The sequence below is a fragment of the Misgurnus anguillicaudatus genome, chromosome 16 (assembly GCF_027580225.2).
Source record: "Misgurnus anguillicaudatus chromosome 16, ASM2758022v2, whole genome shotgun sequence".
Lineage (NCBI taxonomy): Eukaryota > Metazoa > Chordata > Actinopteri > Cypriniformes > Cobitidae > Misgurnus > Misgurnus anguillicaudatus.
Window position 1 is genome coordinate 34,435,846 of NC_073352.2, and position 21,436 is coordinate 34,457,281.

The window sequence follows — 21,436 nt, forward strand, 5'->3', positions numbered from 1 at the left end:
TCCTGTTTTAATAACTGTTTGTCTAAATGTGAAAATGTCACTCCACTAAATGTGTTTGCTGTCACTGCATGACATGTTTGTCTTTTTTCTGTTGTGTTCCACCGAGAACAGCATACAGCTTTGATACGACATGAGGTTGAGTAAATAATACATTTCCCTAAGGTTAAAAAAGATGTTAACCCAGGCTTAACCTAACCCATGCACATTGCCAAAAGCTCAATAGTATCAATATTTTACATAAATCCGGTGCATTACACTTTGGACCACTATTTGTAACTGGACACAGTCATCATCTGTATCAATACTGCACAATAAATACCATACACTGTTACAGAGCACTGTTATAATTGTGTATGTGATGACAGACAGAGCATCTCTGACAATCAGCCTCCTAATATAACCGCCTTTAGGACCCAGTTCTCTGCCTGTCTTTTCTTTGTAGTTATCCCCCTTTCTCTCGTACACCAGAAAAAAATATAGTGAGCAGTATGAGATTCAGTAGAGAAGATTTAAGATCACGGTGGATCGGGGCACGTCAGTGCGTTAGTTAAAAGAGAGAGAGAGAGAGAAGGAGAGAGAGAGAGAGGGACGCGGTGGAGGGTATCTGGAGACCCTTCACAGTGATGCGCGCATCTATTATAGTGCATTATCATTTATCCATGATGGGAATTTATTAACGCTCGTTCTCGTTCCACGTGCGCACTCCTAAATACGAGTCGTTATCGCGTCTTCGCATCCAGCTTCTGGGAATAAACTTTCACATTCCGGTTTTTATTTAATCAGAGCAAACGGAGGTCTGGTGTATTACAGGTGGGTGTCCTCTCTTTTGGGTAGTGCATCATTTTGTCTTTGTATTTATGATCTCTGATACGCATCATATGGAAATTTTATCACAGGGCGCAAAAGCCGTGGACACAGTTGTCGTGTTTTTATCTCATCTAATGATTTTGACATGGGCTTTAAGCGCATCGTATTGATATTCATATCGTGAATGTGTTCTGCCAGTGAATAAAGGATGAATCTTTGTCAACGCGCTGTAAATATTCATGAAATGTCTGGGGTGCATCATAAAAGATCAGCAGGTGGATTGTATGGACAGGCGCGCGTGTATGGACAGATCACCAACTTAACCCGTCATTTTAGATTGTCATCTACAGTCTTTCACAAAAACTAAAGGGATTTTTTAGTGATTGAAGCTCTGTTGGCATTTTATCTACAGGTTTCAGTTGCAGAAATGAGGGAAAGGCTCTTCGCGTTTCACCTTCTTGTCTTAGTCTCCTTAACGGTATTTTGGCACACAAGGTAAGAGCTTGCATTATATTTTTTATTATTTAATCAGGGTTGAGGTTGCGATGCATTTTAATACATGAAACGAATAGAGACATTTTTTTCTATTTTGTATGTTATATGATTTAAGAACGTACAGTGCAGTGAGTGTTCTTATGTACGTGCGTAACTGGAGACTTTTACGCGCCTGTCTCCGGTGACCACAAGAAGCCGTTTTGGTGAGCAAAACTGACATAGACAGAGTTCATGTTTATTTAATGAGGAATATTTAAGGCAAGTTTAATTCATGCATAGTACTGGTTTTGAGGAGGTATTGTTTAAATTGGATACTAGCAGGATCAAATCCTCTAGGTGGTGCACAACAACGTTTATAGATTAGTTAAAAAGGAAATTAAGAGAAAATGCTACAGGTGAAGTTTGAGATTTTCTTAGAGCAAAGCAAACCCTTCTGCTCAAACTGTTACCAGCAGCAATACCATATGGGTTTGTAGTTATGAAGTGTTAGATATTACATTAAATATCTATAAGGGAAAATTTGTACAAAACCGATAACATAAAATATTTATAAATGATGTGCACTGTTGTTTTGAATATCTTTTTAAACGTTTAGTTAGTGTTGTGAAAAAATGAAATTGCTCAATCCAGATTCACCATCAATGCCCATAGTGTGTTGTGCATGTGTCTTTGTGTATGATTTGTATAACATCATAGCCATTACAAAACATAAATATGGTTTATGAGGGCACCCTTTTTAATTCAAAAAGCTATTTAATTTAAAAAAAAAATTGTGGTGCTTATGTTTAAAGGTGGGGTTTAGGGGAAGGGGATAGAAAATTGGATTAGCTCAGTATAAAACCCATTACACTTATGAAAAGCCCCTATAAATCACATATGCCAACATGTGTGTGTCTGTGAGTATGTGCTGAAATAAGCAGTGGCAAATCACTCCTCCAGAATGTTTTGTTTAAATCTGTAATTTAACCTTCGAGTATTTTGAAGATGCAATTAAATAGCGACCACATGGATTGTAATTATTCTGATCGCTATCCACATGTTCATTTTCAATTCATTTGGACTTCACATGGTGGGCTGTTTGCCTTATTACATTGTTGACATAGACCTTGACTTTACTGCCAGAGAACATGGTCACACCATGCCGTACCAATCAATAATCCAATATAATATAAATCCAGATAATGTGTGATAGGCAATCCAATTCTCAGCGTTTGTGTCATCCAATCATGAAATACACTGCTGTTTATGAGCTCTAAAGCAGGGTTATGAGCAGGGTTAAGGTTTATCCCCCAACCAAAAAAGAAGTGTATGAACAACATTCATTCTTTAACTGTAAATCAGTTCATAATAAAATGCAAAAAACATTTTGATTTCTTTAATGTTATTGTATTTTATATTCACCCTAAAAGCAGATTATTATGTGTCTAAAATGATATGACTATAACTAAAGCCACATCATTAGCTTAGTTTGATGTGGAAATAACTGCAAATTTGTCCTGTAATGAGAATTTTCCCATTGGCAGAATATATATATAGTAGTTTGACAGCTGAACCATTTTAAAGTGTTTTGGACAGAAATCACATTGATACTGAACACTGTTGATACTGTTTCAAAATGGACAACATGATCTCATGGAAAGTCGTGTTATAGTCACGCAAAATTTGATTAATTTATTCGTGTCCATGGCACGGAATTGAGCTTTTATGTGCCTTGAGCACGAATGTCTTTTACATGACACACGCACAAATTTCTATAAATAGTTTCTTGTGTCTGTGTGGCACGATTTTCTTTTTCGTGGCATTTTATGTATTGTTTTCTGCTTTTATTTCCCTAATTTTAAGTCGCTTGGGCTTGGGTTTAGATTTGGGGTTTGGGTTAGGATGTACTTTTATGTATTGATTTCTACTTTTTTTCTTCCGCATTTAAAACTATTAGGATGAAAACAAAGTGGTGCAACGGACATGAAAAACTATTTATAGAAATAATAGTGTCACCAAAAAGACATTCGTGCTCAAGGATGGAGAATATGGAGTTAGCCAAAAATGTTTTAAAAAAATGCTTTCACTGGGGCAGTACCCTTTAAAAAGGTCCTATGTAACATTTAGGTACAATATGAACCTTTGAGTTACTAATATGAAGTCTTTAGTTGCAAAGGTCCGTTTATCATAGATGAACACATTAATCGGACAGATGTGAATTGTATTTGATGTGACGTGGTCATGCTGCTGCCATTAGATCTCTGTTGCCTGCCTTATAGTGTTAAGTCTTGTATGTGTTTCAATGTGGCCTGAACTGCTTTTATGCTTTTGCAATTGGTGCTTGTTTGTTTGTGCTTGCCTCCATTGCCTGCCACACGTTTGTACATTTTATTCCCTCTTCTTTAGCCCTGCTGGAAATATAATTGTCATGTATTTTATTTGATGTTTGCCTATTAACAACTGGCCGGGGACTACAGCTGGAAATTAGCCGTAGAGGCTAAAGACGCTCTTTTTATTAAAAGGGACTGTCCACATCATTATAAATAACTAATAAACTAAACTAATAGTGTATGTTTTGAAAGGGTAATGCCCCAGTGACAGCTAGGGATCATTTTTAGGCTATTTTCTGATTGTTTATGAATAGATAACATACACAATTTTTGGGTAAATGGTTTATTTTTTAGTTATATTTAAGTACTATTTTGATAAAAGTGTATAAAAATAAAAGTGTATTAAAATTTTTCTTACTTAAGTCATCTTTTTCTTATGTTTTTCGCAATGCATTTTAGAATTGCATTTGACACACTGCCTTTGAATTGATCTAAAACAATGTATCGTTGTTTAGTAAGGGATAATGTATAGGCGTGTAATAAGTGGGATCATGTACAGACAGCAGGTTGTAGTCGCGATAACAACCTGCTGTCTGTACATTATCCGACTTAATACATGGCTATTTACCTCATAAGTAAGGTAAAGAACGTTGAATATTTATTTGAAATATTTTATTTGCTCATTTTAATGAATGCAGACCTTCCGCGAGGAAAGCCGTTTAGTTCAGTTTTTGAGATAAGACAAGACGTTCAAATGTCACGAACATGCTATTTGGTTTAATCATTGGTTATTAAAAGACATGTTTATATTACATTGTTGTGTAATATTAAACTATACCTGTTAAAATTATTTGTAGCTGTGTGTTATTCGTTTAAGGCGGTTGTTATTTCAGAATAACATGCATTGGAATGTCGCAACTGGCCAAACAAAATCAAGCATTTTAGTGTGCCGTGTAATAAGTAGGGATGCACCGAAAGGAAAACTCTTGGCCGAAACCAAATAACGAACAACTGGAAAAAAAATAATTTTCCTAATTATTTTTCCAATTGTCTTCACAAGTAACATTTTCAAAATGTGCTTTTTACTATTTTTATTTTACATTATTTAACAATGAAAATGTTTTAACATTCCAGCAGTCACTATAGGGCCTTTTACACCTGGTCACTTCTCTGATCAGATAGCTATAGATAGACTTGTAAAAACTGTTCCAGTTACATTCGACCACATAAACGGCTAAATGGAAATTAATCTCATCTTCTATTCTCACGCAAAATGCCAATAACCTATTCATTACTTTGCCTTAAGAAACTTACAATGACGCTTATTATGCAGCACTGTACTGTGTGTTGAGCAGCGGATGCGCGCCTGTGTGCACAGTCAAGTTGAGCACAGGGAGAGAGAGAGAGACGGCGGCAAGATTGAAAGAAGAAAAAGCGCTTAACAAATCAGTCTAACAAAAAGCTTATTGTTAATAAAACAATATGTCCCGCGAAGCAGTGGGTAACCAGTGCATTTTATAACAGCTAAGGGGTGTTGTTAGGCACAACATGAACCGGAGTGCCTAAAACCCCTTAGCTGTTATAAAATGCACTGTAACACCACTGCTTCGCGGGGCTTATTGCTTTTATAAAACGGTTACATCATATGCATAGCAGGGTTTCATAAAATAAAACACAAATAAGTTGTAATTACATTTGGTTTTCTTTATAGAAGTGTTTTCTCTTTATTGACGAGATGGCTCAACAATATTTATTGACATTTATCTGGATATCACCATTAATTGTGCAATTGTATACAAATTAAAAATATGATTAAAGACTGTGGTGTTTATTTTCATAAATCAGTACGCAGCAACAGTGGCACAGTGATACTTATGTAATGTGGTCTGAACAGTGGGGTTACCGGTGTATTTTATCACGGCTTAGAATGCGTTTCAACCAATCAGACTGAAGGACAGGCCATTTTATAATAAAGGTTTTATTGCTGGCTATTATAAGTGTGCATGTGTGTCATTGTTGGACTTTACTGGTTTAGGAAGTTTTTATTACATACTGCTGATGCTCTTCGTCGTTCTATGACATTAGGAGCTAAAGTCTCTCGTTCTCCATGCTTGTGTATTCAGCAGACAAATACCCATCGCTGTCGCTGTGTCTTTCTCATACGCTGCATGTCTTGATTTTAAATGATAAATGAAACTTGTAGTGCTGTATGTTTCCGCTTCTTTCTCAAACACCTTTTGTTCAAACACCAAAAATGTGTCTTTTGCTTTTTTTGGCCGAATAATTTTGGTTGCAAAACATTCGGTGCATCCCTTATAATAACCAAATTAAACTGTTAAACTGTTATCTTTTGAAATAGCATTTGCAATAAGTCCTGTATATGGAATATACAGTGTGTATAGCAAGTATGTTTTATTAAAGGGGTTTAACAGTCAGCTGGCAGACCAATCAAGTCAACACTTATAATCTATGCATGATTGCTCATGCTAATTAAGGCAATTTTGCTTAAGTATGTTAATTATGTTATTTAACAGAATGACGTATGGACTTTACTGTGAGTAGAACATGGAAACTGAACAAAAGAACGTTCTAATAACGTCTCAGCGCTTAAAGACGGCTAAGATGAGTCAGTGTTGAAGTCAGATATGATTTGAAATTGAATTTGAATCTGGCATAATAATGATTCTTTTGAAACTGCGAGATGAGAGTAAGAACTTGAGCAGAAGCTTGTTCGTATAAGACCTGAAAGACATCAACAGCGCTTGGAAGATCACATAATTCCTCATTCCAGTCAGACTGTACTTCCCAAATATATATTTTCCATCATTATTTCTTTTCGGCTGGCTCTCTGATAAGTTCAAAGATTAAGTTTGCACATATGCTTAACGTTTTTATCTTTTTTGTGTAGGTTAGTGTATGCAGATAGCACAACAGATGCCTTCAAAAACAACATCACCCTGTTCACACGAATCCTAGACCGTCTGCTAGATGGCTACGATAACCGACTGAGACCGGGACTGGGAGGTGAGTTACAGTGGAGCAGGGTCGCCAGGTCTGCATAACAAAACCAGCCACAAAAATAGCCAATGATGATCTTAGGCCAAATGCCAGGACTCAAAATATGCCACTCACATAAATAAAATACATATTTTACATTTACTTCACACAATGACCATCATGCCTTAACTCTTTTCCTGCCAGCGTTTGTAAAAAGTCAGCATCAGCATTTTTATTTTCACAAAAGTTGAATGCCTTTCAGAAAAATGTATTCTTTAATATATAAACATACAATATCAAATAAAAGAACCCTCTGCTTTTAAACAACAAAAAGTTTCATACTATATTTTTTGTTTTCTTTTATCACTTCTCAAATATGAATAGGTTTCATTAAAAATAAAAATTTTGAGCAAAAAACTGTGATAATTGGACTTTTGTTAGAGATCAGATTCAGATTCAAACATCACAACATACACAGAGTATTTACTGCTTTTGGATCCATAGATGATTTAGTCTTTTATAAGTTGGGTAAGAGCGCCACCTAGTGGATAATAGCGGAAATATAGATTCCTGTAAAGATTCGTCATTGGCAGAGAAGTGTTTTCTCTTAATTGACGAGATTAAAGATCAACCGATATATCAGTTTCCCGATATTTTCTCCAATATTTAAGCATTTTCTCATTATCTCTTATTTCTCAAGTTATATTAACATTTACTAGATCAGTGGTTTTCAAACTGGGGGCCGCGAGATGGTGACAGGGGGGCCCCAGTTTTATGACATTTTATGAAATACATTGATTTATCATGAATTCTGTGTAATTAAACCTAAAACAATAACCAAAAGCACTACTTTTTTGTATAATTTAATGGTCTTTTTTTATAAAAATGTTGAGTTTTAGAACAGTTTTTGTCAGAAATTTTCTTTGGGGGGCCGCGAAGGAATGCACCGTACACAAAGGGGGGCCGCACGCTGAAAAAGTTTGGGAACCACTGTACTAGATAAACATTATTTCACTAAAAACATCTACATAAATGTCTGTGAATATTAATTAATCATTTATTACCTCCGGGAGCTACTGCAGTTTGGTTCATGAGTAAATGCATATATATAAACAGCGCTGTCAACAGCCATTTCAAAAGCTATAACAATAAAAAATATATTATTCTGACATAAAATACCAGTAAAGAAATGCATTTTTGCTTTTTTTGACAATGTATTATTCCAGTGTTATTATTCAGGAAATTAATATTATCTTCACTCTTTCAGACCCGTTACATGTAAAGAGGGAGTGCTTGTTATTTTTATAAGGGTTTGTTCAGTTCAATAGTGTTGTAATAATTGTGTAAAAACAGAAGGATAACAGTTAATAAAAATCGGTTCAGCATATCGGTTATCTGGCACATAAGCATTTCAATATTTAGAAAAGATTACTAAAGATAAGTTAAGATGGACAGCAGATCAACAAAATCATACCACCTTTAACCCTCGGACCAAAAACACCTGCGGCAACCGTAAAAGTAGCCCAATTCTAAGGGAAAACTGAGGATTTGTATGGATTAATTAACAAACTCCTTTAAATATGATGGAGGATGTCATTATGAGCTTGACAAACCAAAAGAAATCCCAACATGCATTTTGGCAAACACACGTTGATTGCTATGAATGCTAATTTATTTCAATACTGGAAATATTAATTTAAACAATTTACTCATAAAACAACTATAAATGTAAAATTTTGCAGGATTTTTTAACTGTTTTACCTAATATTGGTGTGTGTTATGTATTTTTGAAGCATATTAAGTGTATAGCATACCGTATGTCTACAGTATTTATAGTATTTTTTTTTCACGTATGGAGACAGACAGACTGCATCTATTACAAAATGATATGTTATCTCTTACAATTTTATTGCTGTTTGTTTGTGAAGTTATAATGAGAAATGGAGAAGCAAATTTTTTATGATACTCTGGTGATCACAGAACTGTATTATCAAAAACTCTGGGCCTGTATCTTGTAATTGATTTGTTTAGTCGCATAGTTATGCAATATCACTTGAGTAGGAGTGTGATATAGCTCTCCGAGAGCGATAATGCTTTTATACAACAGTTCGACGGCACACGTTTGAAAAAAGAAAACTAGAAAACAACAACGGAGTTATTTTAAAAGCCTCTTTGTTTGGGAACTACTTTCTTCCGCCACGGATTTGAGGGCGTCCAGAATGATAGGTAACACTTTTGGCTGCTTTGAATCTCATAATAGCTCAATGGACGGAATAGGCATTTCTTTATATATATATATCGAGAATATATATGTATTATATTTAAATCTACAGTCGATTAGTAAAGATAGCGCCTGTTTGAACGTTTGCTTAGTGAGATTCGGTACGAATGAGAACCAAAGCATGAGCGGACGTCAGTGTTTACTCCCCCCACTGACCACCGCCCTCTCTGGGCTACATCTCTGACAGGGATTCCCTGGCTCTCATGTTGCCCTGATGGTCAAAAATGAGATCAAATCTGCAGTATTTGGTGTCATGATAAAACTATTACTTGTTTTCTTATTCATATTTAGTGTCTTTTGTGTTATTATTGTTTTGGCGCGAGGTAAAAGTTAATAAAACTATACTTATATGTTACTATTGCTTTCCTATTTAATCTTAACGCGATATGAGCACTCGGTTATTATTAGATTTGTTCTTGTCAGTACTATATTAAACAGTTTTTTATAAGTGTCAGAGAGATGTTTTTGCATGCTGCTTATAAATATATCAGTGGTGATATCTCATAACCTGTTTTAATAGTCACGTCATGATTAAATAAATGATCAATGTCCACATTTAAAAGCTGCGGTGCTTACCTGCAGTTCCACAGTGTTTTCGCGTTCTGAGGAGGGAGATTGCTTCAGAAAAAATGAGTGTTTACATTCCTCTTTCCAAGTGTTAATCGTCCACACGATGTGACAAGACATTACTCCCATTAACTTTAACGTTACATCCAAGAGATCTTTGACGGAATAGTCGTTTCCGATTGGGATTCACAGACTGATTTACGAGCTAGTGAACTAATGAGACACACGAAGAGTGTTTAAAAACAGCGCGTCTGTGTTTGTCCGTGTGTTCGTTCAGTTTTTCCATTCAGAGATGAGCCTGTTTAATGGACCTCCATTCACTAGGTGGTGGAATGATACGAAAGGTGAAGCGGTTACTGTGCCGTTATCAGTAGAATTTCGCATAGCTCCTAGCCAATCAGATTCGAGAACCAGAAAGAACTGTTGCATAATGTGATACACGTTGCTAATATAAAAGATGGTCTTCTATTTCTGGTTTCTATTAAGAGATGAAACCTTTAACAATGCCCTGAGCACACGTACAGGCATGAGCTGTGTACTGTATGCTTTTTACTGTTACACTTTCTCATTTGTTCTCATTTGAGCATTGACCTGTGAACTTTGACCTCAGGTGCGTCCACACTGGCTCATTAATGATGGAGTCAAGGACCGTGATTGTTTATTTTTTGTAATGGAACTTCCTGTTGTCCGGAACCGTTCGGCATCATTTGCAAGTTGACAATCATTTGGTAGAGGTCATTTTTTTCATGGACAAAGATCTGTTTGTGGGTTTCTTCCAGCATCCTGTCAGCATTTCATTAAGAAATCAATAATCGAATCAATGACTAGTTCGAAGGAATTACTGTAACCATTTCAATGGAACAGCTCAGGCGCATGTGTGTCAATTTGTCATGAAATTTCCCCAACGTTTTACCTCGTGTAGACACAGATGCAAATAAATTGAGGCCATGTTCACATTGCAACTGATGTCACTGCTCTTCTGAGTGCTAAATCCCATTTACCTTGTTTATTTACAGGAGTGACAGCCTCATTCTAGCAAGCAAATTTACACCAAAACAATCAAATTTACATTTTGTAGTACCTGTATGTACATAATTAGAACCAGAATGATTTAAGACAACTTAACCCTTGTGAGTTATTCAAATTCACTACCCTTTCATGTTGTTCGGGATGCAAACATCCACTAAATTGAACTGCTGTAAAAATGTATCATATACAGTAAGGATTGCTATTGTGCAAGTTCTCCTACTTAGAAATCATGGAGGGGTCTGAAATTGTCATCGTAGGTACATGTCCACTGTGAGAGTGTATTACCAAACAGTAACCTTGGAAACGGTGGTCCCAGCTCTTTTCAGGTCATTGACCACCTCCTCTCGTATAGTTCTGGGCTGATTTCTCACATTTCTCACGAGTTGACATCTTGCATGGAGCCCCACTCCGAGGGAGATTGACAGTCATGTTTAGCTTCTATCATTTTCTAATGATTGCTTCAACAGTGAACCTTTTTTCACCAAGCTGCTTGGCAATTTCCCCGTAGCCCTTTCCAGCCTTGTGTACAATTTTGTCTCTAGTGTCTTTGGACAGCTCTTTGGTGTTGGCCATGTTAGTAGTTGGATTCTTACTGATTGTATGGGGTGGACAGGTGTCTTTATGCAGCTAATGACCTCAAGCAGTTGCATCTAATTTAGGATAATAAATGGAGTGGAGGTGTACAATTTTGTCTCTAATGTCTTTGGACAGCTCTTTGGTCTTGGCCATGTTAGTAGTTGGATTCTTACTGATTGTATGGTATGGACAGGTGTCTTTATGCAGCTTTATGCACCTCAAACAGGTGCATCTAATTTAGGATAATAAATGGAGTGAAGGTGGACATTTTAAAGGCAGACTACCAGGTCTTTGAGAGTCAGAATTCTAGCTGATAGACATACAAAATAGTTAAAAAAATCAAACATTGTGACTTCTGTTTTTTTAGATTATGTCTCTCACAGTGGGCATCCACATACGATGACAGTTTCAGACCCCTCCATGATTTCTAAGTGGGAGAATAGCAAAATAACAGGGTGTTCAAATACTTATTTTCCTCACTGTATATATAGTCGGATATGTATACATGTATACTATATATATATATATATCAATTTTTTTGGCATACATTTGTTAATCAACCTCATTCCTGATCAAAACTACTAAATGTTTACAAAAATTTCAGAATTTTAACTCTTTAATTGGCAAGTTCATAAATGTGATTTGGGAATTTTTTTTAACTTTTTATCACAGTCTTGGGCATGTCAAAGACTTGTAAAAGCATTGGATGTTACATTGTTAGTTTTTGTGCAGTATCAGATTTTATTTTTTTCTCTTTCATTTACTGTTTGTGGCTGTTTTGACCCATTGACTTCCATTATAACAATTCACACACACACGCATACACAGGTGATCAACAGTAAAAAATGACAAATATTACCTCTTAGCAAAAGGAAAAAACACCAACAATCAAGAATGCATGATTATATGGTGCCGTGGCTTTGCCATTAAAAATGTCGTTATAATGGGAAAAAACAGTAAATGAGGGAGAAAAAAATTTAATCTGATGCTGCACAAAAACTAACAATGCATTAAAGCCAATGTTTTTACTAATCTTTTACATGCCCATTCCACAATCACTTTTTATATTGAAAATCAGTCATATTAAGGAGTTAAAATCCTGGAATGTTTGTAAACATTTAGTAGTTTGATTAGGACTGAGGTTGATTAACAGATTTATGCCAAAAATGTTAAAGAATATTTATCTGATACATTTCAGAGCAGTTTAATTTAGTGGATATTTTCATCTTGAACAACACAAGGTTTAGTAAATTGGCCATGGTGTATTGTTGAGTTTTTGAAAAATTTCAAAGCATTTACCCAAAATATGCGTCAATATAAGATTTGTCACCAAAAATCATTCCATTTGCTGAAACACACAAATTGTGGCCAGATTATGACTTAAAAGTACCCCATAGTGGCTGAAAACATCCCCAAAAATACGTAAGGGTTAAGAACCCTATAGACAATAAATAGTTCTTATTTAAAGACATAACTATTTGGAGATACCTGTATGACTTCAGTGACTTAATGAAACAAAAAAATATGAATGTAAAGTTTAATATCCATGTGATGTTGTGATCTCATAGTCTCTTTTAATGAATCCACTGATGTTTGTCAGTCTTTACTACTCAAATCTGTGTCCTTCTGCATACGGTAAATCCATCGAATGGTTAGTTCACGTTAATCGCTTATCTGTCGTCCTTCTTTCCGCCTCTCCGTTCAAACCGGCAGACCCAGGGGAGACCGGCCCGAGCGGTCGATATACTCATCATTCCTGAGGCCAAACTCCCACGAGCCTCTGTTCCTCAATACAATACAGCAGTCAGTTAATCTCAGGATGAAGTAAATCTGCCTGGGCTATTGTTATTCGGCCGTGTTTATGCCTGATTGAGTTTTGCGACCGATCAAAGAGCATCTCTCATCATTCGTAGATGAGTTGAACGCAGCTGGAATGGGGATATAATGACCTTATAAATGGGACATTAAGGAGGAGCATAAACTACGTCGAAAATCATTCTGTCCTCAATATGCAATTGATTCACTTCAAGGTGAAATCACTGTGTTTTTTTTTCTGTTGTAAATGTTTTCATGTGGTTTTCAAGGATTTGTATGTATTCGTATGACCTGTATGTAGTGTTGGATGGAGTGTGTTTACTTCACAGACAGGTGTACAGGCTTCCCCAAAGCCAGCAGGTGTTGTTATATGTTAAAATCAATGAAAGCTAAATATTTCAGTCTTATTAAAATGGACTGTTTTATCCAGTTTGTGAGTGCTTCGTATTTCTGTTTATCAAACTCTGCTGCAATCGTTCGCAAGTCGAAACCTCTCGGATGTTTATTTGAGGAGACGTTTGTGCGAATGGAGTTTCTGCCTTCATAGATTGATCCAAATCAGTCACTTTGAAGGTTTCATTTCAGTTAGGATGCTGTCTATATAGGGAGCAGAATGGATGTAACCCGCGAGGTCTGAGGACAGTTTTGGTCTTGCAGGAGGAATATAAAGTGCGGGCATTCCCTCAGTCCCCGCGTCAAACATCTCTCCGCTGCATGTGTGAATAATCTAATGTATATAAACCACCCCAACCTCATTTCAGTCAGATTTTCAGCCCTGCCCCCCAATCCCAAGAGACCCGGCAGATCCACTTTATATTCACCCAGATACGCCGCTGCTAACAAAACAACCACTTCACCTTGAAGAAAAAATGTCAGACGATCGTCATCGAGAATGGCAGCAGCTGCTTAGAAAGGTGTCTTTATACTTTATAGACAGGTTTTATTTTTTTTATAACTTTTAAGATGTCCTAAAATGTCACACAAATATCTAGATTGCTACATTGAACTCGTCTACAGTGAAGATAATTTTTCCTTATCCTCATACTGTAGGTATGGTGTCCAGATGGCAATTGCACTATTTGAAGGGGACAGACATTTTCTAGTGGTATCTGAAATTATACTGGACATTATCGAGTGTACTTATTCAATCTCATGCACCTCAATAATGAGTTTACAACCGAGGCTCACAATGTGACATTCTCTACTGAAAAGCAAAGATGGATCCTCGCCCATATTCGCAGCAATGTCCAAAAAATATTTGCATGCTCAAAATTTAGTGTGACCGCCCGATAAAGGTGTGATGACACTTTGCTAAGCATTTAGAGGATTTTGCATGACCCAGTAGATTAAAAGAGGGACCCTAGTCCCTCTTTAAATGTTTTTAGACATTACAAGAGGCTAGAATAGCATAAAGATTTACTCAACAATTGTTTTACATGTCTTGTTATTTTTTATTCCTTCTTGATAGTGTGCATATTTTATTCAAAACCAAGTGGGAGAATATCATTACAAAGAAATCTCGTTAATCCTCATCGGTATGGCGGCCAGATGAAGGTTTGACTTGGTGTAATTAGGGCAATTCAAGAAAGAGAGGGAGGGAGAAATAAAGTCATTGTTTTAAAAGGAGTACTAATTTTTTCTTGTTAGGCTGATTGTGATTGTCGTCGCCTGAGTACATTGCATTTTTATCAGCTTGTGTTTGTGAAACAGGAGAATGGGGGAATAAAATTGAGCAAGCAAAGAAATCAAAGCGTCGTCTCATGTCTGAGCAGCCCTCCTCCTCCTCCTGATCTGAGCTCAATGAACCAGCTCTACATTAGACAGCTATTAATATATCCCAGCATATCCTCGACAATTTTAAACACTGAACCATTGAAAACACCCCTCAGGCTTCTGCTTTCGCTTTGTACTTATGAGCTTGCATATGAGATTTCGGTATATCATTCATCTTGAGAGATTTGTATCTGCATAGATTGGTGTTCAGCGCCTGTTTGTCTTTGAAATTGTGTGTTTTGCATTTGTAAAACTAAGCTTGATTTTCATTGGCTGCTGGTTCTTTTATGATTTCAAAATTAATTTTTAAACTCTTGTGCTTTTATCTAAAGTAAAATCTCAAATCTCAGGTGATGTAAAATGTGTGTTTGTGTGTTTCTCATCTAGTATAATGTTGTGAATGGTGTGTGGCACATTAATATACTACCTGACTGAATGCACTCAAGTGGGCATGTATAGTTTAGCTTTGTAAGCAACATCAGACTTTTTTTTCATTGCCAGGAAGAGTGAAATAGAAAGAGCACTTACAGGAAGGAAGCATAAAGAAGAAAACATTAAGTGGAATAGTAAGATTTGATTACTGACCTCTGTAACACTAAGCCGGTAAATGGTTACACATTTGCTTGACACGCTCAGGAAAGAAAGATGCTCATTGTTGAGTCCATTTCTTTCTGACAAGATGGCTTTTATGAAGATGCCTCTTTTATGTTAGATGAGGCAGACGGTCACGTCTCTGGTACTGTCCGTTCTAGCAAAACCATATTGGTAATTTTCATGAAATTCTCAGAAATTGTTTTCTTGTTCTTTTGTGTTTACAGATCGAGTCACCACGGTAAAGACAGACATCTATGTCACCAGTTTTGGCCCTGTTTCAGACACAGATATGGTAAGTGGAATTTAAATGTAAAGTATAGATCGATACATAAAAATAAGATAAAGTCAGCTGGCCATTTGTTGTAAAATAACCTTGTTTTCATAATATCTGCCTGACTGTACATTCTCACCCCATCTGCTTATCAAAAAAAAGGAATAAATGGAGAACATTCCTGTTGAAATTACTTGTATTATGTAAGATTGAATGAAACATGAAAACATTACAGCAATGCAGACATTTCTGTTGGACAATTATACAATTACATTTCAACTTGGTGGTCATAATAGAATCATATTTGACCACAGGCTGCTGCATTTGGTTCTCGTATTAGACTTGGAGCTGTGTGATTTTGAAAATGATTTTTGTATGGAAATCAATTGGTCCACATTTGCCCTAGGGTGGCACAGTGGCTCAGTGGGTAGCAGAAGGTCCCTGCTTCTCCGTGTCAGTGTGGGTTTAATTCGGCTACTCCGGTTTCCTCCCATGCAGGTTAGGTTAATTTAGTGGTTCCCATACTTTTCGAAACGCGCCCCCATTTGATGCAGTTTTACTTACCGCCTGCGACTCATGACCGCCCCATTTCAGCTAAATCCAGCGTTAAACAAACACATACATGCAAAACTCTGCTGCTACCATGGATAAACAAACTTGTTCCCATAATGCAGGCTTCTCTAGGAAGCGGAAAGCTAAACATGCTTACATTTTCCTCAAAAACAACAGTACACTTCTTTGGTGACGTTGATTTTGTGTCAGTTCTTGGTTGATAAGCACTTCCACTTTACTTCCTGCAATGAAATTTGCCATAAAAAAGAAAGCAAGATTGTCACGTATGAATCTTTCATGTTCGAAAAAAAAACTTTCCGAAATTGTTTGAACGCCGGAGAAGTGCATTCGGCACAAAAATACTCATACACCCAACTGCTGTTTTGACACTTTGCTAGGTTAAGCATGAGAAATCCAACTTTTAAGTCAGAATGCATGAAATAGCTTTAACCCCCCCCCCTTAAATTATATAATAAAGTGCTTTTGGTTGGTAGCTATATTTTTCTGAGGTTGATTACACAAAATTTATGATAATTTATGTATTTTATAAAATGATATAAGACTGGGCCTGGCACCATCTCACACACCCCAAGTTTGAGTACCACTGGGTTAATTGGAGATGCCAAATTGTCCTTTCCTGACTTGATTAACTTGTGTGTGGATTGACCATAGCCATAGATGCTGGAATAGCTTAAAGAAGTAAATAAGCAAACCTATCTTAGGTTAAATGCCTAATGATGCTTCACCTGATCAATTTTTACTTTACTGTATGTTAAAACCTGCCATCTGGCAAACATTATGTCCAGCAACATGCTGTGATGGGAAGGTCTGCTTGCATTTTTGTGTGTGTGTGGGGGGGGGCAAGATATTAAGTGGACCACAATGCCTTGAGTTTCATATCCGACAGAACCCGAGACGGGAAATGAAAGACACCTGACTGTGTCCATGACACTTTGAATTAACGCTGGTGTCTCTGATGACTCACACATTCACTGCCATTGTTTTGATTCTTCTCAATGAATTCAATGCTTCTTAATGTTAATGTTCTGGGAAGATAAATACAGCACATGTAAGCCGCGTAATGCATGACAAACATTACTGTAGCTTTGTGCTAACAACACCCTCTAATCTTATTATCACAAGATGTATGTAATATGCATGTTTAACAGCTCGCCCTGGAGCTACAAATGAACTTTAACTCATTCACCGCCAGCCTTTTTGAGAAAATTTGCCCACCTGCATTTTGTGATTTTAACAAAATTTTCACAAAATTTCTTGCAGGAAAAATTATTTTCTATAAATATATAAACATACAAATTTTATCAAATTAAAGAACACACCCTCTGCTTTCAAACAAACAATAAACAAACAAACAAAATGGGGAAAAACGTTTCATTATATATTTACTTTTTCTACTTAATTTAACCACTGAAATATGGATATTTCTCTTCAAAAATACAACATTTTGAGCAAAAAGCTAAAAAAATTGTGTTTTTGTAAAGAAGTTTATGTTAGAGATCAGACTCAGAATGACTATCAAACATAAAGGCAGTTCAAATAAATCATTAAATCTTTTTAACTTCCGTTTTTGATAAATTCGATTTGGCGATATCACACTTTCACTTTGAAATTCGTCCAGAAAGACATATTTATTAGTTAAATATGAACTCATAAATGAGGAGATAACTCGTCAATGGCGGTGAATGAGTTAATTGAATCCAATTTAATTAAAACTATCTGGATTAAACTTTAAATCAAACCAAAAAATAATAAAAATTAAGAAACTTGCTGCAGTAATCTGGTTTGCTGTTGGTTTCCGTGAAATAGTCACATAATATTTTGCTCATTTTTGCATGTCATTGTCACGTATTTCCACCATTTTATGTGCCCGTGCCACGACTTTCTTTTTCTTGTAAGTTTCACTTATTGGTTACTCAACGTTTTTTCCTATTTTTAAACCATTGTTGCTTCGGTTTGGGGTTAGATTTGCTGTTTGCGTTAGGAGGTCACTTTAAGTATTGGTTTATACTTTTTTCGTATGCTTTTTAAACCACAAGACGTTAGGGTTAGAGTTTGGGTAAGGATGTCATTTTAAGTAACAGAAAGTCATTCTAACCTCAAACCGAAGCGACAATTGTAAGAAAATTGGAAAACAAGTTGAGTAACCAATATATGAAACTGTCACGAAAAAGAAAGTTGTGGCCCGGGCACATAAAATGGTGGAAATGCGTGATAATGACATGCAAAAATGAGCAAAATATTGCATGACTATTGTACAGATTTTGTGAGATGAAGTTGGAATTTTGTATAGTAATGCCAGTTTCTGCCAAAATATGTGTATTTTTTAGACCTATTGAGTTATTAAAAAATTATATTGATATTTTTTATCATATAAATTTGTTAAAGGAATAGTCTACTCATTTTCAATATTAAAATATGTTATTACCTTAACTAAGAACTGTTGAATCATCCCTCTATCATCTGTGTGTGTGCACGTAAGCGCTGGAGCGCGCTGCGACGCTACGATAGCATTTAGCTTAGCCCCATTCATTCAATGGTACCATTTAGAGATAAAGTTAGAAGTGACCAAACACATCAACGTTTTTCCTATTTAAGATGAGTAGTTATACGAGCAAGTTTGGTGGTACAAAATAAAACATAGAGCTTTTCTAAGCGGATTTAAAAGAGTAACTATATTTTATGGCGTAATAGCACTTTTGGGAGTACTTCGACTCTGCGCAGTAACACCCTCCCTCTCCCATTATGAGAGTGAGAAGGGGAGCGGACTTTTCAGGCAAGCCGAAGTACTCCAAAAAGTGCTATTACGCCACAAAATATAGCTCCTCTTGTAAATTTGCTTAGAAAAGCGCTACGTTTTATTTTGTACCACCAAATTTGCTCTTAAAACCACTCGTCTAAAATAGTAAAAACGTTGATGTGTTTGGTCACTTCTAACTTTATCTCTAAATGGTACCATTGAATGAATGGGGCTAAGCTAAATGCTATCGTAGCGTCGCAGCGCGCTCCAGCGCTTACGTGCACACACACAGATGATAGAGGGATGATTCAACAGTTCTTAGTTAAGGTAATAACATATTTTAATATTGAAAATGAGTAGACTATTCCTTTAAAGACACAGTACACTCATTAGGGTCTCAGTATGAGAGTTTCATCCATGATCTCCTGTGTCTTTGAGATTAGGTCCAGATGCTCCCCCTTCTGCTCCATAGCCCAAAAATATCAACCACTACAACTCTTTTCATACATCTCTCTCTCTCTCTCTCTCTCTCTCTCTCTCTCTTTCATTTATTTTCTGTTTGTTCCTCATTCTTTACTCTCGATCCACAGAGCTGTTTGCTAAAATAGTAACTGCTTTAAACAGTAACTGTAAAACGTATTTTGTCAGCACATTAAAGCACACAATGCGTCACATTTGCCATGAGAGGTACATTTTAGTCCTTGAAATTTTTTCATTTTCCCAACAAATTGTTTCATTTCTTTGCCTCTTCACATTCATTGGAGCCCATCCATCTCTTTTCTCTTATAACACTCCTCTCTTTTTCGTTGACACTCAGGTTTTTTTCCATTTATCCTTTTGAAATTGATTCTCTTTCTCAATTCACATGTACAATTTTGGCAATAATAATGGTTGAAAAGTGCTAATTTTCTTTCCCGTAATATATAACACTTAAAATTCCTTTACTTAACTACTTCATATTTTTAGTATGAACTGCTAAAATACATGTTTTTTTTTCTTATGTTTTCTGTGTTTTCTTTATTCCATGTAAAGCTGCTATGTAACAATGCAAAATTCATTGCAAATTCGCATTCGCTTTAATAATAGAATCCTCAACTTAATCATAGTATTTCTTTTTCATTGTAACTGTCAACCTGATAACAATACCGATCGATGCATTGATTGAAAGATTAACAATGTGATGTGTTGACAAGTGAAAATATCAATATGCGTATAAACTGCAGTAATGCGCCTTTATTTTGACACTCTCCCCATCTTCACAAAATGTCCATTCATGCAGAAATGTTAAACTGAGTGGGCTTCGGTTAAATAGGGTGGACATTAATGCTTACTCTCAGATTACATAGTTTTACAATATAGTAGTGGTTGAACGAATTACATTAGGTTTTTTGAGTCATGTATTAAATAATTTTCAGATCACCAAAAAAGGGAAATAAGGACAATAAAATAAAATCAAAAACAAATATGCATATGAAAATAGAAAAGAACAAAGTTACAAATAAAGTATAACAGTAGGATTTAGGAACAGGAATAGAACAAATGAATAATAACACTGTTTTCTTCATTCTATAAATTAAATATAATTAATGTTTTAAAGCCACAGAAGTTTGATTAACATAATCACACAAACATAAGCAGATTTCTTGAGGGAACTGTCACTTTAAGACCGGATAAGCACGGATCCTTATACTGACACACATTTGATTTCTTTCTAAACACTTTGCGTTCACTTTAAAACATAACTGACTGTTTTATCAGAGGATTTGCCAAGACTGGTATTTCGAGATAATTTGGCATCTATGTGTCCTGTCAAGCGCACATATGTGTTTGCGTGCTTTTGGAAAAGCGCATCTCGGTGCTTGTAGTCGTAGTGTGTGTCCATTTGAGTGAAAACAACTCACTTTAACATCTTCTTGTGCTCAAATTGTTCAAAATGGATTAAATTTGCAAACATGCAAATGATTAAACTTTCTATATATTATTAAAGAGACCATTATCATTTATGCCTGATTTCTTTTGCTTTTTCACAAAAATATTTTGTGTCTCTTCTGACTGGGTTGGCCAGCCGTCCATCTGAGTGGGCCAGTGCCACCCTGGCCCTTATGTAGCCTCGCCACTGTGCCAGATTGGAAATGTCATAGGATCATACCAGAAGCTCAAAATTATGGTATTTGGAAGAAAATGTGTCAAATGTGCATATTTATCTGGACAAAAAACTTTTGATGCATGCCGTTTTCCCCAGTAGATAAATACTGTAACTAGGTGTGCCTTAGTGGGCAGGTTAAAACAACTGACTGGAAACTACTCAACTAAGCACTGCGGTGAGAACATTAACTCATGAAAGAGTAACATGAGAAGAGATGGAGTTGTGGCTAGAAGCAACCGCTGAAAGCTTGCAGGATTAACACTGTTTTTATCATAATCCTAAATCTTGTTAAATCTCGTGAGATTTAAACCGTAGCTTTATCCCTCTATTCAAAACAAAGAGATGGTAGACATGCATAACACGCATTCGCGTTCTCCTCACAATATGACGGTAGATGTAGGATCCACAGCCCTATGATTGAAACGACCATTTGAAGTCTCACAAAATTTTGAAATTATCGCACATT

The 21,436-nt window shown here is 36.1% G+C and overlaps 1 protein-coding gene across 1 annotated transcript in view; it reads left to right on the forward strand.

The window, feature by feature from the left end:
* Positions 1-471: 471 nt before the first annotated feature.
* Positions 472-21,436, forward strand: part of gabra2b (gamma-aminobutyric acid type A receptor subunit alpha2b) — a 69,118-nt gene continuing 48,153 nt past the window's right edge. Inside the window, exons 1-4 of the mRNA XM_055178680.2 lie at positions 472-810; positions 1,220-1,302; positions 6,520-6,635; positions 15,468-15,535. Of these exons, the coding sequence (XP_055034655.1) occupies positions 1,235-1,302; positions 6,520-6,635; positions 15,468-15,535 (252 nt within the window). The 5' untranslated portion in view covers positions 472-810; positions 1,220-1,234. The remainder of the gene's footprint in view (positions 811-1,219; positions 1,303-6,519; positions 6,636-15,467; positions 15,536-21,436) is intronic.